Source organism: Oncorhynchus mykiss, chromosome 9 (assembly GCF_013265735.2).
Source record: "Oncorhynchus mykiss isolate Arlee chromosome 9, USDA_OmykA_1.1, whole genome shotgun sequence".
NCBI classification, from domain to species: domain Eukaryota; kingdom Metazoa; phylum Chordata; class Actinopteri; order Salmoniformes; family Salmonidae; genus Oncorhynchus; species Oncorhynchus mykiss.
Genome location: NC_048573.1, coordinates 36,617,382 through 36,644,764, shown reverse-complemented (window position 1 = coordinate 36,644,764; position 27,383 = coordinate 36,617,382). Strand labels below are relative to the sequence as shown.

At 42.7% G+C, this 27,383-nt stretch overlaps 1 protein-coding gene and 3 non-coding genes across 4 annotated transcripts; all 4 read left to right on the top strand.

Annotated features, from left to right (window-relative positions):
- Positions 1–233: 233 nt before the first annotated feature.
- On the top strand, positions 234–12,998 carry LOC118936440. Its single transcript, XM_036986940.1, has 19 exons — positions 234–933; positions 1,036–1,094; positions 1,183–1,263; positions 1,361–1,486; positions 2,679–2,813; positions 3,130–3,228; positions 3,338–3,499; positions 3,639–3,738; positions 3,912–4,132; positions 4,792–4,948; positions 5,137–5,345; positions 5,654–5,830; positions 6,096–6,287; positions 6,402–6,516; positions 6,723–6,907; positions 7,003–7,100; positions 7,271–7,401; positions 12,711–12,807; positions 12,879–12,998. Exons 4-18 carry the CDS (start codon positions 1,439–1,441, stop codon positions 12,725–12,727), a joined length of 2,046 nt encoding a protein of 681 aa, XP_036842835.1. The 5' UTR covers positions 234–933; positions 1,036–1,094; positions 1,183–1,263; positions 1,361–1,438; the 3' UTR covers positions 12,728–12,807; positions 12,879–12,998.
- A 10,661-nt stretch (positions 12,999–23,659) lies between these two features.
- trnag-ucc lies at positions 23,660–23,731 on the top strand. The gene has a single exon. It is a non-coding gene; the product is annotated as a tRNA-Gly (tRNA).
- Positions 23,732–25,061: 1,330 nt separating this feature from the next.
- On the top strand, positions 25,062–25,133 carry trnag-ucc. Its single transcript has one exon. It is a non-coding gene; the product is annotated as a tRNA-Gly (tRNA).
- Positions 25,134–26,463: 1,330 nt separating this feature from the next.
- On the top strand, positions 26,464–26,535 carry trnag-ucc. The gene has a single exon. It is a non-coding gene; the product is annotated as a tRNA-Gly (tRNA).
- Positions 26,536–27,383: the final 848 nt, after the last annotated feature.

Here is a 27,383-nt window from a genome sequence, read left to right as displayed (position 1 = left end):
TTTTTTCTCAGGTTTTTGCCTGCTATATGTGTTCTGTTATACCCACAGACATCATTCAGACGGTTTTAGAAACTTCAGAGTGTTTTCTATCCAAATATACTAATAATATGCATATTGTAGCTTCTGGGACTGAGTAGCAGGCAGTTTACTCTGGGCACCTCTGGACAACTTATTCAGCCAAGCTACTCAATACTGCCCCCAGCCATAAGAAGATAAAAGACTCATCTATGTATCTGTGCCAATATAGTGTCTGTGACAGCACGGGCAGCGCCATTGAGGCTATCTTCATATTAAAGTAGTAACATTTCTTCTTCACTATTGTCTGAGCCCTTCTGATGACCCGATTGGACATGACTTCAACAGGGTCACCAGTAGGGCTCAGCCAATGAAGTTGGTAGTCCCACCCAGTTGACTAAATTCAAATTGTGAAAGTACATGCAAATGCAGCATTTTGCCCATTAGAGGCCAATATCTTTCTCTCTGTCTGGGCTACAATTGTAGACGGTTGCGTAATTATGCTTTTCACCTGTGAAAGGCTGTTGTGCTGCTAATGAGGGAGTTCTATTAACCTGAGCCGAGGTGCCCCGGTCCATGGCCCCTGACATGAATGGATAAAAGCGGTGAGGGCGGAGCACCCTTCTAAAATTGAACAGTAGCCTTACATTTAGGTATTTGTCCTAACACTACACAGCTGATTCAGATTAACAAAGCTGGATGATTATTTGAATCAGCTTTGTAGGGCTAGGGGAATAAAAATAAAATGTGCAGCCCTTTGGGATTCAGGTGACTGAGTGTGGGAAGCCTTTGTCATAGGGTAAAAGTTGCATACCGCTGGGCTGTAGGCTGCACACCTTGGGTCAAATATCAGGTTCTGTAGCTGTGTATTTTATCGGAACAATTCTGTTCTACAATGATTATTTTCCTTAGCTCAGGGTAAGTAGTAGCAGTTCTAGAAGAGTCTTATGCGACGCAAACATTTGAGTTGTGTTCATCCTCCTTTTAATCAATCATAATAATTTGTCAAATGCCTTACAGGTTGTTGTGCCTATTGATTGCAACTGTGGGCATACAAGCACAACAGACACCTTCTATAAGTATGCATTTTGCACCCTGCAAATTCAAGCAGTAAGTGTTTGATAATATATTTTTATGATTTTTAATAACTAACCTTTCCCATTCCAGATGACCTCAACGCTGAATGCCTTGGTAACGTTATTCGTTTAAGTGTCGCTCATCTTTTTGAAGAGGTTGATGCTGTCTTCAGTGAGTTTGCCTCTTATGATTATTTCTCTCCTTTCATAATTCATGGCTTGATATTGGTGTGAACACAATAGTTGACAAGCATCTCCATCCCTTCCAGATGACACACAAATCATAAACCTGACGCCTGGCCTTGCTACTCGGTGTGGATTCAGCTTTAAATTTGATCCCATGGGGAATGCCATGTTTTTTTGCTTCTCTTCAAAACTGCTTTTCCCAAAACATGGTAACCCTAAGCACTGTAGTGTTTGCTTGAACTTCAAATGGACAGTTTGCCTTTCAGTGTCACTGCATTTGCAACCCATAATGTAGCAATTTTATTTAACCTTTGACATGGAGTCATGGTGAGACCAGGCTCTTTTACAGATGAGCCCTGTATACACAAAGATACAAGTCAATATTTGCATCACTAGGTGGAAAAATGAAATAATTGAAAACTAACACATTCTTCAGTAAAAAGGTCCTCAATAAGCCTGAGTTGCCATAGAGGTGCTAATTCATACAATTTTAGAGCATGGAGGTTTTTAGAAGTACGGTGCCAGAAACATTGAAGCAGTTTCACTGAATTCTGTGGATATCTCTTCCCTCTAAATTAACGATGATGTAAGGTACAGCAGAAGTTTGTGGAGGGCTTTCAGAGGGCCAGCCAACTTTCTGATACAGACTGCAGTGATGTGACCTGAACTCTTCTCCTGTAGTGTGGCTGTCATGTATTGTCATTATGTCTTGTTCCTGTTCTTTCTCTTCACTCCGTCTCCCTCTGCTGGTCGTATTAGGTTACCTTCTCTTCCTCTCCTTCCCCCAGCTGTTCCTCATCTTCTCTAACTACCTCGTTCACCCTTTTCCCACCTGTTCCTTTTTTCCCTCTGATTAGGTCTCTATTTCTCTCTCTGTTCCTGCTTCTGTCTTTGTCAGATTCTCGTTTGAGTTTCTCATGCCAGAACCAAACTATCGTCTTGTTTGCTTCACCCTTGTCCCGTCCTGTCGGAATCTGCCTGTTCATCTGATGCTACGTGTGATCAGGTACCTCTGTCCTCTACGACCCGCGCCTACCCAGAGAGACCAGCAGTCTGTCGCCGCTAACCCAGCTATTCTCCTCTGCTGCTAAGAAGGGGGACTCTTCTGTAAATATCAGAAGGACTTTATGATTCATTTGTCGCCCTCTCTGCGGGTTGTCCATTTTGCCATTATATACATCTGAAGAGGATCTATGTCTTCCCTGTGTTTTGACATTAAAGGACTCTGTTTTTGTTAAACCGCTTTTGGGTCCTCACTCACGTGCATAACAGTGGCTTCAATACAGTGGCAGCTGCATTCATATAGCTAATTTTGCTACAGTCTATAACTTGCATGAATGTCACCTGAATTTTTTGTTTTTTGCTATATGAGAGGCTTTTTCCCTTCCCCCTTCATTTTAGGGTGAGATGTTCAGCTTGGTCATGCAGTTCAGGCTGCCAGGAAACCACATGACTGATGTGTATAGAGTGGGCAAAACCTGTCGCTACACCCCCTGGACCTCCCGAGAGATTCTGTGCGACCGCAACTACATGGAGGCAAGTGAGCAGAGCATGCCCCAATGGACATGTTTACAGTCGCGCTTGTTGTACTGCCTGTATAAATGATCTGTCTAGAGCTACAACTGTCGTGTTTCATTTCTTCTGCGACACAACGTAGAGGTCTTGTTTCTCTCTCTCTCTCAATTCCACTCACCTCTTCAAAATGCACATAGGACAACTTTAGAGGTGAGGAATCTTGGACTATTCTCAATGCATTTTAAGGAGGCGAGTGGACAGATTGAGAACTGGCCATTGATTTCCTATTGTATGGGAGGGAGAAAATGCATAGGGAATAATGGCCTTCGTTCTCTAGGTGTCTGTCAGAAGGACTCTTCCAGACATCCAAACCGTCCCCGAACACCCCACCGGGGGCCCGAAAGCAAGGAGCGCCAACTTCCGGAGAGGAGCTGAGGTAGCCATAGTTCAGTTTCTGTAATTTCACTACAACATGACAGGATGGCGCTAAACAAAATGTGAGTTTGACAGTTTTGTTTAATTCATGTTTCCATTTCCTGAGACAGGCTGTTGCTTCAGGATACAAAAGGACAGCAGTCGTCTTTAGTCCTAGCAAGAAGGTCATGAATGTGGATGAGGTCCAAAGAAAGGGCTATGCAATAGCCAACACTCCCACACGACTGGTATTAAGAAGCTCTCATAATGCAGAGAAGACATACCTCCAGAATGTAAGCTGACCTCCATGAACTGGGTCATGTTCAGTAGAGCAAACATTTGGAAACGGTGGCCCTACCTGAACTCCGCAACATATTGTTGATACGGTGTGCCCTACTGAATACGGCCCTGGTGTGGTTGCCCCCTGAACAGGTAGCTGGGGTTCCGATGCGGGTGCTCTCAACCTCAAACTTCTTTGAGCAGAAGTGGCTGGTTACTCGAGTAGATGCCACGGCTGTTTGTCCAACACCAGGTTGAGTGTGCAATTTAAGATCCTATAAGCCCAGTTCTTAATTGGCTCCAGACAAGACTTTCATGTAGCGTTCTGTTGGGAAAATGTTTTGGGGTGAACTTTCCAAATAATGGCAGTTTTCAGTTGCAAAATGTTCTGTTATGATGTGCACTTGGCTTCTTGTTTCACTGCAGAGGCAGTGGCCTTTACTCCAGAAGTGATCACCTGGTACATGCCCAAGCACATAGACCCACTTTTCTCCTCTGATGCCTTCACTATGTTGGAGGTGTACATGGGAATTGACGCTAAGAGGCTGGACACTGAAGAAATGGCTGCCAGAAACTACTCGGTTTTAGTCACAGAGGCTCATATTATTGTTGAAATTCCGGTGGGGGTGGTTGGCGGCTATTTCAAGGTCAGCGTTGGATGAGTAAAATGTTCCTGTTTAATTTCTAAATCTAATTTGTAGTGCCTTTTTTACTGCAGCAGTTGTCAGTGCTTTGCAGTAACCCTTTGCCATCTCTCATGGGTAAACTCCTAAACTTAGTCTTGTGTAAAATGTTTCTTATTGCGCAATTGTCTGCTTAATCGGGCTAATATACAATGGATTGCAAAATTGTGTGAATGTTGCATAAAATGACACTTAAACATACTCTACCGCTTGTCTTTGCAGTTTGTCCTTTAGCCGCTTGAAATTTGAGACCAAATATCCACACTAAAGTATTGTTTACCTGACTTTTTAGATAGCCGGTAGCTTTGCCACTGTCAACTGAATGCAAGCAACACTCGGCTGCTGTTTACATACTGTGCAAGTGTTTACTTTGCGTGTCAGTTGCTTTGAAAATGCACACCGCTGGAAATGCAAGTTGACAACCATATACCTACCAGCTCTAAAGTCTGGTAAACAATACTTTCCTTTGGATATTTTGTCTTAAATTACGAGCGGCTAAAAGACAAACTGCAAAGACAAGCGGTAGAATTGTATTTAACATTCTGGCTTATAAAGAACATTTACCTGTTTTTGCACTCCAATTGTGTATTACAGCCTGACTGCATCACTCGTCTCCCTTACAGAGCCATATTCAGGATGACCAGTACTTTGTCACTTATACCATTGAGCCCATGCTTGAGTTGCTGTGGATCGAGGAGGTCGCACACGAGGACTCCAGCTATAAAGTCCTCTTCCCTATCACAACACCTCCGATGGCCAGGCCTCCACAAGTTCGCAACTGTGAGTCTGGTTTAGTCAAATAGTGCCTACGGTAATTTGGGATGCCTGGGTTGTTCATTAGGCACAAAAAAGAAGAAAATGTACTGAAACGGGGAGGCAATACCTGGACTTACCCAATAACAAATGTCAATTTTCAACTTCCATCGTACCGCATTTCAAAATGTTTGCCAATGAACACACGCCCTTAGACACAGTTCCTGAGCTGGCAGTGTTTGTGCTTGAGTTGGGGACCTTCAACCTTGATGTGGAGCTGCTGAACATCACCTTTCCCACCATGGTGCTAACTGTTGCAGAGTGCAACGCCAGAGGCTTCAATGTTCAGGAGCAGAGATCCCCAGACAACACCTTGAAGACCTTCAGGATGGAGGTGCCCTTCTCAGAGACGGTGGTCTTTAAGGTGTGTTTCTGTTAAATGCAAAGCCACACGCAGTAATTTGTACATGCCCTAATAAGTGGGCCACCAACAAAATATAAATGGCACAAATGTACTTTGTATCCCTCATTTACTCAAGTTTTTTCATTATTTTGGCAGTTGTATGCATTCACTTTCCAATAGTGCTTGATTTAGAGGAATGAGTGCAACATTTAAGTATATAGTTTGTTTTAATAGTCCCCAAATGTACTTAGTTGACACTTGATGTTGACTAGAGTTCTGTTACAACAATAATGCTGACCAATTGACCAATGATTTTAACTTCACTATAGAGAAGGGCGGAACAAGGTGTCACAACCTTCACTCTTCAGCTGATCTACGGCCTGGTCATCTTTCCAGAGTATGAGCCTTTCTCTCACTCTGCCGTTGTGGACACTGTACTGCTGGACATTGGTATGTCTCTGGACTACGCCAAACTACTCTTGAATGGTTTCCTCTCCTTAATGATTGCCCTGAAAGGAAATTGGCAGTGAAAGCCCAACTAGCCATACTGTAGGTTTTCCCTATGCGGTCTCTCTACATAGAAAATGTTAAGCTTTAGAGTATTTGGACCCAGTTGTCCTGTTCCTGATTTTCCAGGATCGTGTTTATTCAGTCCCACCGTAGCAAAACATTTTGCAACCGAAAACAAGGGTTTCTTCTTGGACAAGTTGAAGTAGTACGTACCTTCCTGTTTTTTGTGCTTAATGAACACAACCCTGTTTGTCCTTGTAGTGCCACCCTCAGTCACTGGCAACTGATCAGGAGAACTTCCACATCACTGTGGACTACAGGAACCAAGAGCCCTTTTTCGTCTTGGTTGGCAAGCGGCTGCTTAACCATGAGCTTGCTCAACAGTATTTAACAGAGGGCGACGCAGACCTCACCATCACGTTGCCCTTCTCTTCGCCGGACGCAGTGTTTGAGGTACGACGCTCTCCCAAAACATGTTAACCTAAATTTCTGCAGCTAGCCTTGCTTTCCTTACCCTGATTACATGCATACAATAATGGACTAATGAACTCCCCCATTGGTTCCCAGTCGGTTCACTCGTCCTCTGTCAGGAGCAGACTGGATGTGGCTCTGTTGAATCCTTACAACAACATGACCATCAAATACTTTTCCCTGGATTGCAGCTTCCTCAAAACGCTGACTGGTTGGTTCTCAAACAATTACTTCCGATCAATAGTCGTTTGACATGGTTACCAAGCCTGGGTTCCTTGCAAATACTGTGAGTCTAATAGTAGTGCCAGATGGGCATGGTTTGCACTTTTGGTGCTATTCCATTGGTTCTACTGTGCTCGGCAAGCTCAATTAAGTGTAACAAATACAGAAGCCAGGTCTGATGGCTACCTGTCTTTTGCTCCCCCACCTACAAGTGTTTCTCTAACGGAACGATGACTGCGCTGGCGCTGAAGGTGGAGTCTGCTCCCGGTCTGAACCCCGGTCAGCTGACCCTGAGCGACCCCACCTGTGGTCCCACCTACTGCGACGATCGCTTCGCCTACTTCCACTTCACTGTGAACTCCTGTGGCACCACCAGGAAGGTAAAATGACTATTACCCTGAGGTGATGGGTACTGTGTATTTACGGACTGTTTGCTTCTGCAGGCTGTAATAAGCAATTCCCCTCTACTACGTAGTTTATCAACAATGTCATGCTGTATGAGAACGAAATCTCCTTGCCAGATGAACATGAGGTGAAGCTGAATGCCACGATGTCTTCAGAGGAGGAATATCAGTAAGTGCATTACGCATCACAATTGTAGCTATTAGCTGTTAGAGGGTGTTTTTTTTTTTTCCTTCACCAATTGCTCAATACTTTGTATACAGGGAAAATGTGCCTCTACTACCAGTGTCCACTCCACTGCTTAAAATTCCCCTATTGACGTTGCCTACATCCCTCTTTAGGTTGAAGGTTTCCTGCTACTATGTGGCCAACATCACTCGCACATTAGCCTTCCTGACCAGGCCGCGTGACAACGAGCCTTTTGCCGAGACTGGGACGTGTCGACTAATGGTCAGAATGACACTCGCTCAGGGTAAGCGTGCACAAATTCAGAATTTCAACTTGACCCCTAGCCTCTAAAAGAATCTTGGAAGGTCTCCTTTACAAAACATTCCCAAAAATGTAAGCCTTATGATATTACTCTTGCGTTCTGAGATCTACAGGTGTGGCTATGGAGTAAAGGTGAGGCGCTGATTTGGGAATTTGTCAGAAGCGTCTGGTGGGGGAGGTAGTGTTGGCTATAAATGGCTTGTGTTCATCGGGGCACAACAGGATATGATAAACAAGCGTTTCTTAATGGACAAGTTCAGATGGTGCCCACTGAACATGACCCCCGGTTGTCTTGTTCTGTGTTCCAGACGCCTCGTATAACACGTTCCACCAGGAGGACTATCCAGTGGTGAGGTACCTGAGACAGTTGTTTTAGGGCCTAAACAAGTGTTAATCAACAGGTTGCCAATTACTCAGGAACCACACCTATCATGCTTGGCAGGCCATTTACTTTGGTTACCGTGGCTATGCCCCCATCCATAGGTCATGAGTGGTCACAATGCTTAAAAACGATGTGAGCCGTGTGCGGTCTGTCACCAGATCTCCACCCAATTTAACACTTATGGGAGATTCTGGCGCGTACGATCACATGCTTGTTATCACGGAGTGGTCCCTGCAGCAACAAACGACTCTAAACCGCGTTGTCTGAAAAGCATCTAAACAATGTTTTGTACTGATGAAAAATAAAGGTTTTCACAACTTTATTCCACCTTTGCTTGTAAAATATATAAGTGGAAATGTTATGTTGTCGAAATAACAGTTTGACTTGTTTTATAATGTGATGCGGTACAAGGGTGCCATGTAAATCTAGTTAAAATATAGCAGCCATGTTTGTCAAGCAAGAACTCCCAGGATGCTGTTCACTGCGCCCGTTTCCTGAGGTCTTAACTTAGCTTAGCCACTTCAGCATGTGACAAATCTTTGTACTTGTTACGGCGTACACATGACAAGTAGTTTACATGTAACTAATCAAAAAGCTAATTGTCACCTCTGAAAATACAACCGTAGCACGAAAGCTAAACAGAATTGCAAGATATAGCTCAATCCATTTTTGGTGGTGTAAGTCCTTGGGGGAAGGTATTATGGAGAGGATGATGCAGGAAATCTTACTAAGATGGGCTATTTATCAACAAATAGCGGGGCAGACACTTTTTTTTAAGCTAAATACCCCTGGAAAGGGGGGTCTGTTCTGGCAACCCTGAGGTACCATAGTTTACACTCTGATGCCGTGTTCAAATCAACTAATGACTTCAGTGCGTTCAAGACAATGGGGGTACTCCAGTTGAGATCACCATAAGTCTGACTGACGCTTACGTGATAACCTGACTGCATTGTATGCTGTTAGCTCATATTCAGTACCACCTTCAAAAGTGTTTTACACACGTGTCCATTACAATCTAGGCAAGAATCAGAACGCATGGATATAACGTTAAGTACATTATAATTACGGTACACTACAGTAGAAGCGAGAACACGTTACGCAGAAAATAAGGCACTTTGATAGGAATTCACGCATGTCCACAGTTATTTGTAAGGAAGGCAAATGTGCAAGGCCTGTATACTTGATCTGGGGAAGTGCTTGGGCTTTCTTTTGAAGGAAATTGGCTACTTTTGAATGAATGAGGCAAAATTAGCAGGTAGTGTGCTTTGGTCTGAGGTTAGTGCGGGTTAACTGTCCACATGTTGGAACAGTGAGTGCATTCTGACATCACGTGCATAAAATCAACTCCCACTGGGGTGACTGAAGATAGCTATTTCGAACTTGCGTGTGAAAAGGTTTGGCGTTACCTACACCTTTTTACTCAATGTTAGCATTTTGGTTTGGTACAGTTGTGTTCAGCCAAACTGATGGTCAGTCGAATGGAAATCAAGAACGGCTGGCAAGCTTGGCTTGCCTTTCCGATTGGTTTCAAACTGTTCTTAACACTGACTGAATACTTATTGGTTTTGGATTAAATTCGGGCACAAGTGACCTCTTGTTTAAAAACAGTTATTGCACTTAACATAAAGGATGGTTCAGACGCCTGTGCAGCATGGATGTTTGAAACTGAATAGGATCAGTTGACAGGATCCCCAGAAGTTGATGCCGCTTTCAATGGAATTTCCTGTCCTAGTTGCAAAACATGAACAAAAACCACAGTCAAGTGTAGCAGCATCTTGCTAACCTTATTTAGCTAGCTAATGTTCATATTTAAAATGTTACTACATTTTTGATTTGGGTGAGCACTTTGCCACAGATTTGTCCTACATTGTAATGGGCTACAATGACTTTGCCCATGATTATTCACACTGCAAATGTTTGGCCCTGTCCCTGTTCTGGGTGTCCTCGGATGGGGCCAGTGTCTCCTGATCCCTCCTGTCTCAGCCTCCAGTATTTATGCTGCAGTAGTTTGTGTCGGGGGGCTAGGGTCAGTTTGTTATCTGGAGTACTTCTCCTGTCCTATTCGGTGTCCTGTGTGAATCTAAGTGTGCTCTCTAATTCTCTCTCTCGGAGGACCTGAGCCCTAGGACCATGCCCCAGGACTACCTGACATGATGACTCCTTGCTGTCACCAGTCCACCTGGCCGTGCTGTTGCTCCAGTTTCTTTCAACTGTTCTGCCTTATTATTATTCGACCATGCTGGTCATTTATGAACATTTGAACATCTTGACCATGTTCTGTTATAATCTCCACCCGGCACAGCCAGAAGAGGACTGGCCACCCCACATAGCCTGGTTCCTCTCTAGGTTTCTTCCTAGGTTTTGGCCTTTCTAGGGAGTTTTTCCTAGCCACCGTGCTTCTACACCTGCATTGCTTGCTGTTTGGGGTTTTAGGCTGGGTTTCTGTACAGCACTTTGAGATATCAGCTGATGTACAAAGGGCTATATAAATAAATTTGATTTGATTTGAAATGGCACTTTATTTTGCGGGTGCCTTTTCAGTATCTGGGTACATGTTACACCAAGAAGTGTAGTGAAGCAACTTATTGTTCAAAACCATTCATTTGTGGGATCGGGTTTGCAAAATGCTATCAAATCATGTAATTTTACCATTTCTATGAAATGGTAGCAACCTAAATTTGGCCATGTGGACACGGAGTAACTTTGCAGCTGTTTATTAAATCAGCAAGTTATAGCGGTTTATACAACATTTTCAGCCTTTTTTTATCATAGGAAAATAAACAACATTCACATGGCTGTGCACGAAATGGGCAGTTCAGATGTCACTTCAGCTGCAACTATATCGTTGTGCCAAATCCTGGATTTGTACTGGTGTGGGTGTTTGTCTCAATGTAACGTCTTCAGATTTCACAAATCCCTTTTTGCTAATATCTAGCAGTTAATCAGTAAATGATAAACCTCCCGAAGATGCAAATGAAAGAAGTAGGCCTAAACTGTCAATGCGTAGGTTACTTTGTATAGTAGAGCTGTGCCCTTCACAGAAGTCCTCCGCGTGTGAATCCAACGAAAAGGTGTAGAATTTATTTTGTGACCAATTTTTCAGACAGCGGAAGAATTGCTCTGGCGCATTGCATGAAATCCTTAATTAAAATGAAGTACTTATTTTGAAAAATATGATTACCTTGATACCGACTGTCTATTCGGCAACTTTAGTTAAACCAGGGCAATTGATCAATATTCAGGTCCCCTGTAGTTTGACCATTCTGGATAATTTAGAATTAAGAACCATTTAGAGGGACATCTCACCTCATCTCAATGTAATTTACTATACTTGTTTGACATCCGTTACTTAACAAGCCATTGCAGTAGACCAAAATATTGTTGAAGGAAAGCCTAATTTCTGTACTTTTAAAATAAATAAAACATTTATGAAATCAGATTCATCCAGGTCTGATGGGCCAAAATATCAGAAATAAAACCAACAAACCACTGTCGTGTCGTGACCTTGAATTATCTGAGGACTGTTTAATTGTTAGCCGACTCTAAATTAATCATGTTAGGATTTGGGGTGCCGGAAGCGGTTTTAAAGTTACCGTCTCCCGACTAAACTCTAGACGGTAGAAATCTATTACATTGATGGGCAACTTATTAACCATTACATCGTATCCTCCTTGCAGCTGCAAAAACCCCAGCCTTATGATTCAGTACTATACAAATTGGTTAAATTGAATTACTAGCTAACACAGGCTAAACAGACTGACACAATATGACAGCTTGTTACAAGATGCCCCCCCCCCCCCCCCGTTCCATAAGGGATAAAAATTGATACATTTTTGAACACACGAACCGGCGCCAGCATCGAGTAAATGCATGAATTTATTTGTGGGATGCCGCCGTGGAAATGTAGGTGGTTGGGTCTTCTCTCTGATTGGCTACATGAGGTCACAATGTCATTGGTTGTCCGTGGCTCCAATGACTAGTCTTGAACAGAACTACAGGATGGATTTTCCTTTCACTCGTTCTGGACGATGGGCTAATCAACCCTGTCGCTGATTCCTCAGTGGGTGATGAGTAGGATGGTTTGGATATAGTAGCAGAATGGTCCCACTTAAGTTCACTTTTCTAGGTACATGTGAGTTTAGGGAAGTTCCAAACGTGTAGCTTGCGCCTCACGGTTTTCTGGTCTAATCTTAATTTCTGTTACCATTTCTTTTGCACTCTGGCCGCCGGGGACAGTTCTGTCAGTCTGACCCGCTCTCTGATGTCCCTCTAACACGTTCAAAAGTGAATACTGGAACAATATTTCTAACATAAGACTGGTCAGAGATTAGCTATAGAAAATTAATGTCATATTGGTTTTTATTTTGTGATTTAAATTTTTTTTTTTTTACTAGAAACGTTCTCATTCCACAGGTAGGAAGTCTCGAGCCTTTACATTGTTTTGAAAAAACATATTTTATATACAAAGGTGATTTTTGTTGGGAAAAGCCTGTTAACAAAGACATTCCTTTAGTTCATACTGGAGGGGGAGAAAGAACCCACTTCTGCTGTAAATTGATCTGATCCTCACAGGACAGTCATGACACCACCACAAGACTTCGTACACAAGGCTGTTGGGGTTTGCAGTGTTTTGTTCGTAACTTAGTCCCTCTCTACATTGGCAGCTGTGAGAACCCAGAGGATCCATACCGTGTGGTTTTCCACCCGGTGGTAGCTGACGCCAGGGTCCACTTCCCCCCCCCCCCCACGTCAAACGCTTTGAGGTCTATATGTTTTCCTTCGCCGAGGATGCGGTTGAGCAGAGTGGCCAGGCAACGAAGTTCACCCAACAAACTTTATTGGTTAATTTTGTGAGTGGCAATCATCCCTTTAAAAAAATAATCTGACACCATCAAATCTTTGATTCCTAGGTCTTTGTCCATTGTGATGTGGTGATCTGTGATGCCAGTAGTCCCTCTGGCGGCCCCTGTAGTGGACAATGTGTGAATCAGGACAACCCGAAAAGAGGTAGGTCTTGTTTGATGCTTTTCAGACCCTGTCAGACCATAACGGAACTAATAGGTTCTCTCTCTCAACAGGTCAATGACATGTCAAACACCTCTTTGAGGAGCGTAATTTATATGCTTCTTCTGGATACATTCTTTGGGTGTAATGTCTTGTTCTAACATGTCAAATAAAGTGTTATGTATATAAAACAATCCTAACCGTTGGAGCTACCTTAATTGTATCTGATTTGCATTTATCACCAAGGCGCATGTAGTAGGCTTGTCATCTGTGTATCAATCAACCCTTTTGTCAGCATGGAACTCTGAACCATCCACCGGAGGAAGATAAGTGTTGCGCACCAACTTCCCATCTAGGACAAACAATGGGTGTCAAAACAAAAGCTTTCGACTGTCCAGTAGGATGAACTGACTCAATGTTATAGCAGATGGTGGTTTGCCAAAGTGAAACCAGCAGGGCTGTGGTTGGATGCAGTGTTGGTAATTTTCAACTGAAATTACAACCTTCCTTGATACCTCTCACTAGCTTGGTTTCCATCCAAATATAGACATTACTACTTTAATGATATGCATGTCAATCTCTCATGGCTCAAATGGGAAGAGCTTGACTTCATCACTACTTGTTTGTGTAAGAAGTGTTGACAAGCTGAATGTACCGAGCTGTCTATTTAAACTACTAGCACACAGCTCGGACACCCATGCATTCCCCACAAGACATCTTGTCACACTCTCCAAGTCTGAACTACGGAAGGTACAGAGCCATGAATACGTTGCAATCTATTTCTCATCAGGATAAGATTTAAACACACACCGTACGGAACAGCGGGGACTGAAGAAACAATCCTTTAAAAGTTGGGAGCTTGCACCGCGGGACGGCTTCATTGCTCCAGACCACAAGGGGAGTATGCGTACTCATTATGCATTTGGGTCCCGAGGCTTTGACCAAAGACTTTATTTTGACGTGCCACCCTTGCTTTGTCAGCAATCTTCGTTGAGGGCCACAAAACAGATGGAAGTTGTCTTAACGAGTCAAGCTAATGTACAGTTTGAGAGGAATGTGTTAGTGTAGAGATGCGGCTATTTTTCTTGTCAAAATGAAATTGCCAAAATCGCTATTTAGCAAGTTACCAGACTAGCTAGTGTTAGGAGAATTAATTTGTAATTAGTCTTTTAGGGACTCCTGAGAACCAACAAACCAGGATGTTGTCTTGTGAAACAGTGGATGTAAAGAATCCAGCTGGCTAAAGCATTGACTGCACAATTGTAAGCTTGCCTTGCAATGCAGCTGAAGTAATATGGCTAGCTAACTATTTACTTGTGTTGGATTAAACTGTTGCCGCTCTGGGTATGGACCCTAAAACGTAAAGTTCTGAACTAATATTCATACCAATCTATGAACCTCAACTCTGAATGTCATTACTGAAGCCTAGAGTAGAATATACCTTTATTGTGCCAAGGATGCAAGACCTATATACACATGTATTTTAGTTATTGCCACGTATCAGATTCCCATATTGTAGCCTGTACATTGAATATATTCACCGATCATGTACTCTTCTTTGGCAAATAAAGGTGCAGTTCAGGTATGACATTCTTTTTCAGTCATATCAAACGATGCTGTCTCATGTGTTACAATTATACACTTAAACAGCGTTTACTGATCCTGGGATATGATTACACATTGCAACTATACAATAGACTAAACATGATTGATTTGTAATTCATATACGACAGAACCTATGCATATCTAATTCCATGAATCTGAAGACACAGGATAGTATTTCAACCAGTGGAGAATGTGAAACGCTTTATTGAAAGAAGTGCATTTTAATTGTAATTTAAGATCACTCTTAAGCGGGCAGGTGGGTAGAGCGTTGGACTAGTAACCAGAAGGTTGCAAGATCGAATCCCTGAGCTGAAAAGGTAAAAATTTGTCCGTCTGCCCCTGAACATGGCACTTCCTAAGCCGTCATTCTTATCTGACATGCCTAGTTAAAGGGTAACTACACCCCAAAATCGATAGCTCTTCATTTTTTTCCCAGACCTCAAGTGGTTTCCTGCTAGGGTTTTAAACGTTGTCCTGGACAGAACATCCAATCGTGTTATATATTTCTATTTCTATTCTTTTTGGAGGGGGAGCAATCAGGCAAAACAGTGAAGGGATTTTACAGGGCCCTAATGGACTACAGACATTGACGGTCTCCTAGCCTAAAAACAAATGCTGAATGCACTGCCTAGATTTTGAGGTAAATGCACTGTCCATTATTTGATCAGGGCAGGGAAGCACTAACAAACTGCATTTAGTCCAATAAAAATACATTATTAGCGTGATAAATAAAAGGGAGTTGCTCCACCATGACACAAGAGAACCCTCTGCTGGAGCAAAATGCTTACAGCACCTGGTATTCCCAGGTGGTCTCCCATCCAAGTACTAACCAGGCCCGACCCTGCTTAGCTTCCAAGATTTAGGCTGGTATGGCCGTAAGCAAAGGCAATCTTTTGGTACACTAAAGTCAACGAGTCACTTACTCATAGGGGGACAGAGAAATGTCCACCTTGTGACACACACTGAAAAAGCTCAAACCTTGCTTGCATTTCCAGATCATACATTTCACTCTTGTGGGGGAAAAAAAGAGGGCATATCCTAGGTTCATACTTATGACAACTTCATGGACTAGGGCCCTATAAAATACGACGCGCCCGCACGGAATCACGAAATACAGACATTAAACCGAAATTCAACAATATTAAATGCTTTGAACTAAGGAGGAAATTAACTCAATCCCTTCAACTTGTTAGAAAATCCATTAATTTGCCCAAGTGAATCATAAGACATGAACAAAATGCATCAGTGATTTGTATTTCCACGCAAAAGTAAAGAAAAAAAATGAACACAATTATCCACTAAAACCAATTAATAATTAAATACAAGTTTTCCATTTGATAGAATTTCAATAAAAGTACTCCCCCCACACAGTTTCCTCCACCGTATCTATATATCTCTATATCCTTCTCTAAAATACTCAAAACTCCACACTCACAATTTTCCCTTCATAATGTCCTAAATTCCTTAATCTTATTGCATATTTTTTTAAATATTTGTTATTTATTTCACCTTTATTTAACCAGGTAGGCAAGTTGAGAACAAGTTCTAATTTACAATTGCGACCTGGCCAAGACAAAGCAAAGCAGTTCGACACATACGACACAGTTACACAGAGTAAAACAAACCGTCAACAATACAGTAGAAACAAGTCTGTATGTGTACTCTCATGTAAGCAAATGAGGTGAGATAAGGGAGGTAAAGGCAAAAAAAGGCCATGGTGGCAAAGTAAATACAATATAGCAAGTAAAACACTGGAATGGTAGATTTGCAGTGGAAGAATGTGCAAAGTAGAAATAAAAAATAATGGGGTGCAAAGGAGCAAAATAAATAAATAAAATAAAATAAATACGGTAGGGACAGAGGTAGTTGCTTGGGCTAAATTATCGGTGTGCTATGTACAGGTGCAGTAATCTGTGAGCTGCTCTGACAGCTGGTGCTTAAAGCTAGTGAGGGAGATAAGTGTTTCCAGTTTCAGAGATTTTTGTAGTTCGTTCCAGTCATTGGCAGCAGAGAACTGGAAGGAGAGGCGGCCAAAGAAAGAATTGGTTTTGGGGGTGACCAGAGAGATAAACCTCCTGGAGCGCGTGCTACAGGTGGGTGATGCTATGGTGACCAGCAAGCTGAGATAAGGGGGGACTTTACCTAGCAGGGTCTTGAATATGACATGGAGCCAGGGGGTTTGGCGACGAGTATGAAGCGAGTGCCAGCCAACGAGAGCGTACAGGTCGCAATGGTAGGTAGTATATGGGGCTTTGGTGACAAAACGGATGGCACTGTGATAGACTGCATACAATTTGTTGAGTAGGGTATTGGAGGCTATTTTGTAAATGACATCGCCGAAGTCGAGGATTGGTAGGATGGTCAGTTTTACAAGGGTATGTTTGGCAGCATGAGTGAAGGATGCTTTGTTGCTAAATAGGAAGCCAATTCTAGATTAAACTTTGGATTGGAGATGTTTGATGTGGGTCTGGAAGGAGAGTTTACAGTCTAACCAGACACCTAGGTATTTGTAGTTGTCCACATATTCTAAGTCAGAGCCGTCCAGAGTAGTGATGTTGGGCAGGTGCAGGCAGAGATCGGTTGAAGAGCATGCATTTAGTTTTACTTGTTTTTAATTGGAGGCCACGGAAGAGGAGTTGTATGGCATTGAAGCTTGCCTGGAGGGTTGTTAACAGTGTCCAAAGAAGGGCCAGAAGTATACAGAATGGTGTTGTCTGCGTAGAGGTGGATCAGGGACTCGCCAGCAGCAAGAGCGACATCATTGATGTATACAGAGAAGAGTGTCGGTCCAAGAATTGAACCCGGTGAGGCAATCATTTGAGAAACCAAGGCTGTCGAGTCTGCCGATGAGGATATGGTGATTGACAGAGTCGAAAGCCTTGGCCAGATCAATGAATACGGCTGCACAGTAATGTTTCTTATCGATGGCGGTTAAGATGTTGTTTAGGACCTTGAGCGTGGCTGAGATGCACCCATGACCAGGTCTGAAATCAGATTGCATAGCGGAGAAGGTATGGTGGGATTCGAAATGGTCAGTAATCTGTTTGTTGACTTGGCTTTCGAAGACCTTAGAAAGGCAGGGCAGGATAGGTCTGTAGCAGTTTGGGTCAATCCAGAGGCGCCACTCACTGCAGACTCGACCATCAGTCCAGTGGCGTCCTCTAGTCCGTGGTCGGCAGTGAGGGTTCCCACTCCAGAGACATTAAGTAAGTGGGAAGTGGAGCGGGGTCCACGTCCTGAGCCAGAGGCAGGGAGACTCTGGCGGATCCGGACGGTGACCCGTCGCGGTAGGTTCCGGACGGTGACCCGTCGTGGTAGGTTCCGGTCTGCGGCCGGATGCTCTGGATTGGGTACTGTTGCCGGACGTTCTGGACTGGTGAGGCGCACTGTCTGCCTGGTGCGTGGTGCCGGTACTGGTGGTACTGGGCCGAGGACACGCACCTCAGGGCGAGTGCGGGGAGGAGGAACAGGGCATACTGGACTGCCGAGGCGCACCATAGGCCTGGTGCGTGGTGCCGGCACTGGTGGTACCGGGCTGGAGACCCGCACCTCAGGGCGAGTGCGGGGAGAAGGTACTGGGCTGTGGAGGCGTACTGGAGGTCTGGCGCATGGTGTTTGAACTGGTGGTACTGGATAGACCGAACCGTGAAGACACACTGGAGGTCTTGAGCTATTGGCCTGCACAACCCGTCCTGGCTGGATGGTGACTCTAGCCCGGCACGTGCGGGGCGCAGGCACAGGACGTACTGGGCTGTGCAAACATACGGGAGACAGAGTGCGCAATGCCGGCGCAGGATATCCTGGCCCGAGGAGACACACTGGCTGTCTGGAGAGCAGGGCTGGCACCATCTGCCCTGGCTGGATCCTCACCCTTGCCCGGCAGATGCTGGGATATAGCGCACCGGGCTAAGCACGCGTACTGGGGACACCATGCGCTCCACCGCATAACACGGTGCCTGACCAGTACGACGCCCGCCACGGTAAGCACGAGGAGTTGGCTCAGGTCTCCTAACTCCTCGCCCCGCCCCCAAAAAAATATTGGGGCTACCTCTCGGGCTTCCGTGCTAGCCTTGTACCCATATACCGTCACCGTTCCTCCTGTGCTCTCTCCACCTGCTTCCATGGCAGGGTCTTGGCCCCTGCCATTACCTCTACCCAGGTCCAGGATGTTTTACCGTCCAGTATTTCTTCTTGAGTCCTAGATTCCACAAAGCGCTGTTCCTCCTTATCACGCTGCTTGGTCCTTTTAAGGTGGGTTATTGTCACGTTCGTCGTATGGAGGAGACCAAGGCGCAGCGTGATGTGAATACATGATATTTTAATGAAGACGAAGAACACTTAACAAACTATACAAAACAACAACCTGACCGTGAAGCTATATAAAACTAGTGCAGACACAGGCAACTAGACATAGACAATAACCCACGAAATACCCAAAGAAGATGGCTGCCTAAATAAGGTTCCCAATCAGAGACAACGATGAACAGCTGCCTCTAATTGAGAACCAATCTAGGAAACCATAGACATACATAAACTCCCTAGATAATATACACCCTCATAAACATACAAAACCCCTAGAAAGTACAAAACGCATACATCACCATGTCACACCTTGACCTAACCAAAATAATAAAGAAATCAAAGAATACTAAGGTCAGGGCGTGACACCTAGTTCTTTTGACCACCTCTTTATTTATTAAAATCACCCACCACCCAGGAATACATCTTAAAATATTTTCTTGTACATATTCTCCAGTTATTTTACTTATCACATCATCTACTTCAACCACATTATCGTATATTGCCTGAAATGGAAGGAACCCCGGAAATAACTAATATGTTATATCACCAATCTGCCTCATCCCAGCCCTCATAAAATATTTACGAAACAACATATTATATTTTATCTTTGGATTTAAAAATATTGGCTGATTTTAAAATATTTTTTTAAATGGTACATTCATAATAAGTATTTGGTAAAAACTGCCCCCAGTTACTTCTCCATGTTACCCTTTGCACTTGAGGCTTTTCCATATACTTTTAAACACTCCATCACCCTTTTAACACTTCCCTCATCTCTAACAGCTTATCCTTTGTTTTCAATATACAGTGCCTTGCGAAAGTATTCGGCCCCCTTGAACTTTGCGACCTTTTGCCACATTTCAGGCTTCAAACATAAAGATATAAAACTGTATTTTCTTGTGAAGAATCAACAACAAGTGGGACACAATCATGAAGTGGAATGACATTTATTGGATATTTCAAACTTTTTTAACAAATCAAAAACTGAAAAATTGGGCGTGCAAAATTATTCAGCCCCCTTAAGTTAATACTTTGTAGCGCCACCTTTTGCTGCGATTACAGCTGTAAGTCGCTTGGGGTATGTCTCTATCAGTTTTGCACATCGAGAGACTGAAATTTTTTCCCATTCCTCCTTGCAAAACAGCTCGAGCTCAGTGAGGTTGGATGGAGAGCATTTGTGAACAGCAGTTTTCAGTTCTTTCCACAGATTCTCGATTGGATTCAGGTCTGGACTTTGACTTGGCCATTCTAACACCTGGATATGTTTATTTTTGAACCATTCCATTGTAGATTGTGCTTTGTTTTGGATCATTGTCTTGTTGGAAGACAAATATCTGTCCCAGTCTCAGGTCTTTTGCAGACTCCATCAGGTTTTCTTCCAGATTGGTCCTGTATTTGGCTCCATCCATCTTCCCATCAATTTTAACCATCTTCCCTGTCCCTGCTGAAGAAAAGCAGGCCCAAACCATGATGCTGCCAGCACCATGTTTGACAGTGGGGATGGTGTGTTCAGGGTGATGAGCTGTGTTGCTTTTACGCCAAACATAACGTCTTGCATTGTTGCCAAAAAGTTCAATTTTGGTTTCATCTGACCAGAGCACCTTCTTCCACATGTTTGGTGTGTCTCCCAGGTGGTTTGTGGCAAACTTTAAACAACACTTTTTATCGATATCTTTAAGAAATGGCTTTCTTCTTTCCACTCTTCCATAAAGGCCAGATTTGTGCAATATACAACTGATTGTTGTCCTATTGACAGTCTCCCACCTCAGCTGTAGATCTCTGCAGTTCGCAAAGTCTCGCAAAGTTCAAGGGGGCCGAATGCTTTCGCAAGGCACTGTATACTGGAAGATTCATGAAAGATACTACTAGCTCATTTACAATCATATTTTTCACCATGATCCTTGTATCTTTTATCATTAAACCATCCATTAAACGTTCCTTCCTTTTCCATTTCTCATTGTAACTTCGTACTTTCTTTCTCCTTTCATTTTATAACCCACCACCTCTCCGCACACATCCTTAATTGCTCATAGTAATTCCATCGTCATCACCTTTTCTTCTCCCACCAACTCCACTGCCACAGTAAGTTCTTTGCCATATTTCATTACTCCATGTTTCTTCCATTTAGAATTTTCTTTGTCCTTGTCCATTCCGTTCGTCGTTGCCATGTTGTCCGTCATAGAAATATAAAAAGAGACCTCAACTCTCCCCCAAGCAGCAAAACTTCAAGGGGGGAAAAACAAACCAAACTTAAACTTATTCAAATACAAAAATCTAAATTATACTTCGAAAAACGTTGAAAAATAACCAAAAAAGCTCTCAAGTAAACACTCTCGAGCAAACACACACTCATTCACAGCTCAATCACCTACACCTGTCTCACTTTCCAAACAGGAAGTGCTCACTCAGGTCTGGTATGGCCGTAAGCGAGAGAACATCTCTTGGTACAATATATAAAGTCAAAGTGAGTCTGATTAACAGACTTTGCATTTTCACATACGTATTAGATAAGCAGCTTCAACTTTGGGTCACTCAAAAAGTGGAAGAAATTACATATACTGTAGCCATCACTTTGTAGCACAGATGTTTGTATTTCATCCAACTAAACCTTGCTTGCAACAAAAGGAACAATTATCCTATTAATAGGACCGTGGAGACTAGCCCATACAAGATGCATTTAGTCAAATAAACATTCAGTATCAAATGAATACTACAAGGCAGTGTTGCCGATTAAATTATGTGGTGGACAAAAAGCTTACACCACCTGGTATTCCCAGGCGGTCTCCCATCCAAGTACCAACCAGGCCCGACCCTGCTTTGCTTCTGAGATCTGACGAGATCGGGCGTACTTTTAAAATAATTTTTCAAATGAAAAACAGACAATATTACAGCATTTCAATCATAATTATAGGATGAACAATTCACCCTTTTACAAAATCAGACAAATATACAATCAATTAATATTTAAATCACCCACTAAATCCAATTAGTTGTTAAACACAAGTTTTCCATTTGATAACATTCCAAAAAATTTACTCCCCACACAAACTGTTTTTCAAAATTGCCTCCACCATATCTATGTATTATCTCTATATTTTTCTCCAACATACTCTTAAAAAATACCTCCACACTCACACATTTCCCCTCATAATGACCCAAGTTCCTTCTTAATCTTACAGCATATCTAGCATGACTTAAAACATAATTAACCAAGTTAAAATTCAAAACTTTATTTTTCCCATTAAGGGAACATTTTGACACTTTCCATAGGGTTAGTGAGAAAGTCCACATTGCAAATGTACGAACCCTTACTAGACGTCCGACAACATTTCTAAAATTCGCAGACGGCGCAGGGACGGATCTTCCAGGAAGTCATCAAACTAAATCTCTCAGTTTTCAACCAGAGAGATTGAGACTCAGCGTATCCGTCTCAATCCTCCACAACTGCTTATGTTACCCCTCCATATCTGCAGTGAAAGATGGTGGACATAGATCGTTTTTTGTCAAACCATGAGACATACCTATAATCGGTCTTCTCACAAAAGCATCTGTAGCTTCCTACAAATTCGTATGAAGCAGTTGACCTGGGTTCGATTCCCGGCCAATGCAGAGCCTGAGGAATTCATTTGTTTTAGGGGCTGGATGTCATTTCAAGTGTATTACATTTGAATCATTATCGTTGTACTTGGAAGTCAGAATTGCTCCTACATTCTGCAGGTTATCTAAAATAATAAATGTTGTGCGACGTTGAACCAACAAGTGCATATCAAAATAGATTTGCAGTCCCATCGCCAAAACCATTCAACCACCTTGTCCTGCGCCCAAGAGGTGATAGTCGGCGTTCCGACCAGTGGCCCAAGATCTGCCTGTCTGAGATTGTTCAAGGATCTGCAAAAGGGCTCACCCGGGATTTGAACCCAGGACCTCTCGCACCCTAAGTGAGAATCATACCCCTAGACCAACGAGCCTTATACCAGAAGTTATTTTTTTGCTTTCTGCAGCAATGACAGTGAAGATATCGATTGACGTGTCCATGGTGCTTGGAACGATTGAACATCATGTGAGTGTTTTGTGCTTTACTTGTGAGCATAACAGTCTTCCAAAATCTTGACCATGTTTCAGTTCAAATCTTCTGTAGTTCATCTGCTGTGTCTTTCACATTCTGTCTTGTTCAGTCGCGACAGCAAAATGATGACGAGTTTTTACAAATTAATAAAGTGCAAAATGAGATCAATTCATTTTTTTAAAAACAAATGAAAAAATAAGACTTCCAAAAGAATGGAACTCATTTATTTTGAGTCAAATGACGCAAAGGTACGTGAATCAAAGTCAATTAATTTTGAAAATACCCATTCAAATAGATCCGTTTTCAACTAGAGAGATTAAGACTCGGCGTATCCGTCTCAATCCTCCACAACTGCTTATGTTAACGCTCCATATTTGCAGTGAAAGATGGTGGACCTAGATCGGTTTTTGTCAAACCATGAGACAATACCTATAATCGGTCTTCTCACAAAAACATCTCTAGCTTCCGAACCGTTTGACCTACAAATTCATATGACCACTCTCTGGAATGAGGAGACCCTCACGAACACGGTGGTATTCTCAATTTTTCTGTACATCCCCCACAAGTGTCAGGAGACTCGTCTGAAGTCACAACCGTCTATGTGCCAAGTTCTGTTTGTAGAATCCAAAATCTTGGGCTACAAACTAATGTGACCCCACTTGTCGCAATGTTCTCCGTTTTGCCCTACGTTCCCAACAAGTGTCACGGGACTAATCTGAAGGTAACCTGTAGTGATTAAAATGATATATTTTTTAACCAGGGACCTCTCGCAACCTAAGCCATAATCATACACCTAAACCGTGAAAGTGAATTATCACTTTCCACCAAAATGACGGTCAAATTATGAGTCGATGTCTCAATGTTGCTACTGAGCTGCACATAGCATTGGTGGTATAGTGGTGAGCATAGCTGCCTTCCAAGCAGTTGACCCGGGTTCGATTCCCGGCCAATGCAGAGCCTGAGGGATTAATTTGTTTTAGGGGCTGGATGTCATTTCAAGTGTATTACATTTGAATCATTATCCTTGTACTTGGAAGTCAGAATTGCTCCTACATTCTGCAGGTTATCTAAAATAATAAATGTTGTGCGACGTTGAACCAACAAGTGCTTATCAAAATAGATTTGCAGTCCTATCGCCAAAACCATTCAGCCACCTTGTCCTGCGCCCAAGAGGTGATAGTCGGCGTTCCGACAAGATCTGCCTGTCTGAGATTGTTCAAGGATCTGCAAAAGGGCTCATCCAGGATTTGAACCCGGGACCTCTCGCACCCTAAGTGAGAATCATACCCCTAGACCAACGAGCCTTATACCAGAAGTTATTTTTTTGCTTTCTGCAGCAATGACAGTGAAGATATCGATTGACGTGTCCATGGTGCTTGGAACGATTGAACATCATGTGAGTGTTTTGTGCTTTACTTGTGAGCATAACAGTCTTCCAAAATCTTGACCATGTTTCAGTTCAAATCTTCTGTAGTTCATCTGCTGTGTCTTTCACATTCTGTCTTGTTCAGTCGCGACAGCAAAATGATGACGAGTTTTTACAAATTAATAAAGTGCAAAATGAGATCAATTCATTTTTTTAAAAACAAATGAAAAAATAAGACTTCCAAAAGAATGGAACTCATTTATTTTGAGTCAAATGACGCAAAGGTACGTGAATCAAAGTCAATTAATTTTGAAAATACCCATTCAAATAGATCCGTTTTCAACTAGAGAGATTAAGACTCGGCGTATCCGTCTCAATCCTCCACAACTGCTTATGTTAACCCTCCATATCTGCAGTGAAAGATGGTGGACCTAGATCGGTTTTTGTCAAACCATGAGACAATACCTATAATCGGTCTTCTCACAAAAACATCTCTAGCTTCCGAACCGTTTGACCTACAAATTCATATGACCACTCTCTGGAATGAGGAGACCCTCACGAACACGGTGGTATTCTCAATTTTTCTCTACATCCCCCACAAGTGTCAGGAGACTCGTCTGAAGTCACAACCGTCTATGTGCCAAGTTCTGTTTGTAGAATCCAAAATCTTGGGCTACAAACTAATGTGACCCCACTTGTCGCAATGTTCTCCGTTTTGCCCTACGTTCCCAACAAGTGTCACGGGACTAATCTGAAGGTAACCTGTAGTGATTAAAATGATAGATTTTTTAACCAGGGACCTCTCGCAACCTAAGCCATAATCATACACCTAAACCGTGAAAGTGAATTATCACTTTCCACCAAAATGACGGTCAAATTATGAGTCGATGTCTCAATGTTGCTACTGACCTGCACATAGCATTGGTGGTATAGTGGTGAGCATAGCTGCCTTCCAAGCAGTTGACCCGGGTTCGATTCCCGGCCAATGCAGAGCCTGAGGAATTAATTTGTTTTAGGGGCTGGATGTCATTTCAAGTGTATTACATTTGAATCATTATCCTTGTACTTGGAAGTCAGAATTGCTCCTACATTCTGCAGGTTATCTAAAATAATAAATGTTGTGCGACGTTGAACCAACAAGTGCTTATCAAAATAGATTTGCAGTCCTATCGCCAAAACCATTCAGCCACCTTGTCCTGCGCCCAAGAGGTGATAGTCGGCGTTCCGACAAGATCTGCCTGTCTGAGATTGTTCAAGGATCTGCAAAAGGGCTCATCCAGGATTTGAACCCGGGACCTCTCGCACCCTAAGTGAGAATCATACCCCTAGACCAACGAGCCTTATACCAGAAGTTATTTTTTTGCTTTCTGCAGCAATGACAGTGAAGATATCGATTGACGTGTCCATGGTGCTTGGAACGATTGAACATCATGTGAGTGTTTTGTGCTTTACTTGTGAGCATAACAGTCTTCCAAAATCTTGACCATGTTTCAGTTCAAATCTTCTGTAGTTCATCTGCTGTGTCTTTCACATTCTGTCTTGTTCAGTCGCGACAGCAAAATGATGACGAGTTTTTACAAATTAATAAAGTGCAAAATGAGATCAATTCATTTTTTTAAAAACAAATGAAAAAATAAGACTTCCAAAAGAATGGAACTCATTTATTTTGAGTCAAATGACGCAAAGGTACGTGAATCAAAGTCAATTAATTTTGAAAATACCCATTCAAATAGATCCGTTTTCAACTAGAGAGATTAAGACTCGGCGTATCCGTCTCAATCCTCCACAACTGCTTATGTTAACGCTCCATATTTGCAGTGAAAGATGGTGGACCTAGATCGGTTTTTGTCAAACCATGAGACAATACCTATAATCGGTCTTCTCACAAAAACATCTCTAGCTTCCGAACCGTTTGACCTACAAATTCATATGACCACTCTCTGGAATGAGGAGACCCTCACGAACACGGTGGTATTCTCAATTTTTCTCTACATCCCCCACAAGTGTCAGGAGACTCGTCTGAAGTCACAACCGTCTATGTGCCAAGTTCTGTTTGTAGAATCCAAAATCTTGGGCTACAAACTAATGTGACCCCACTTGTCGCAATGTTCTCCGTTTTGCCCTACGTTCCCAACAAGTGTCACGGGACTAATCTGAAGGTAACCTGTAGTGATTAAAATGATAGATTTTTTAACCAGGGACCTCTCGCAACCTAAGCCATAATCATACACCTAAACCGTGAAAGTGAATTATCACTTTCCACCAAAATGACGGTCAAATTATGAGTCGATGTCTCAATGTTGCTACTGAGCTGCACATAGCATTGGTGGTATAGTGGTGAGCATAGCTGCCTTCCAAGCAGTTGACCCGGGTTCGATTCCCGGCCAATGCAGAGCCTGAGGAATTAATTTGTTTTAGGGGCTGGATGTCATTTCAAGTGTATTACATTTGAATCATTATCCTTGTACTTGGAAGTCAGAATTGCTCCTACATTCTGCAGGTTATCTAAAATAATAAATGTTGTGCGACGTTGAACCAACAAGTGCTTATCAAAATAGATTTGCAGTCCTATCGCCAAAACCATTCAGCCACCTTGTCCTGCGCCCAAGAGGTGATAGTCGGCGTTCCGACAAGATCTGCCTGTCTGAGATTGTTCAAGGATCTGCAAAAGGGCTCATCCAGGATTTGAACCCGGGACCTCTCGCACCCTAAGTGAGAATCATACCCCTAGACCAACGAGCCTTATACCAGAAGTTATTTTTTTGCTTTCTGCAGCAATGACAGTGAAGATATCGATTGACGTGTCCATGGTGCTTGGAACGATTGAACATCATGTGAGTGTTTTGTGCTTTACTTGTGAGCATAACAGTCTTCCAAAATCTTGACCATGTTTCAGTTCAAATCTTCTGTAGTTCATCTGCTGTGTCTTTCACATTCTGTCTTGTTCAGTCGCGACAGCAAAATGATGACGAGTTTTTACAAATTAATAAAGTGCAAAATGAGATCAATTCATTTTTTTAAAAACAAATGAAAAAATAAGACTTCCAAAAGAATGGAACTCATTTATTTTGAGTCAAATGACGCAAAGGTACGTGAATCAAAGTCAATTAATTTTGAAAATACCCATTCAAATAGATCCGTTTTCAACTAGAGAGATTAAGACTCGGCGTATCCGTCTCAATCCTCCACAACTGCTTATGTTAACCCTCCATATCTGCAGTGAAAGATGGTGGACCTAGA

Coding starts and splice junctions, on each gene's coding strand:
- LOC118936440 (XM_036986940.1), top strand. CDS start 1,439: ATGCCATGTTTTTTTGCTTCTCTTCAAAACTGCTTTTCCCAAAACATG. Junction 6,288..6,401: donor CGCCGGACGCAGTGTTTGAG/GTACGACGCTCT, acceptor ATTGGTTCCCAG/TCGGTTCACTCGTCCTCTGT. Junction 6,517..6,722: donor CTTCCTCAAAACGCTGACTG/GTTGGTTCTCAA, acceptor TACCTGTCTTTT/GCTCCCCCACCTACAAGTGT.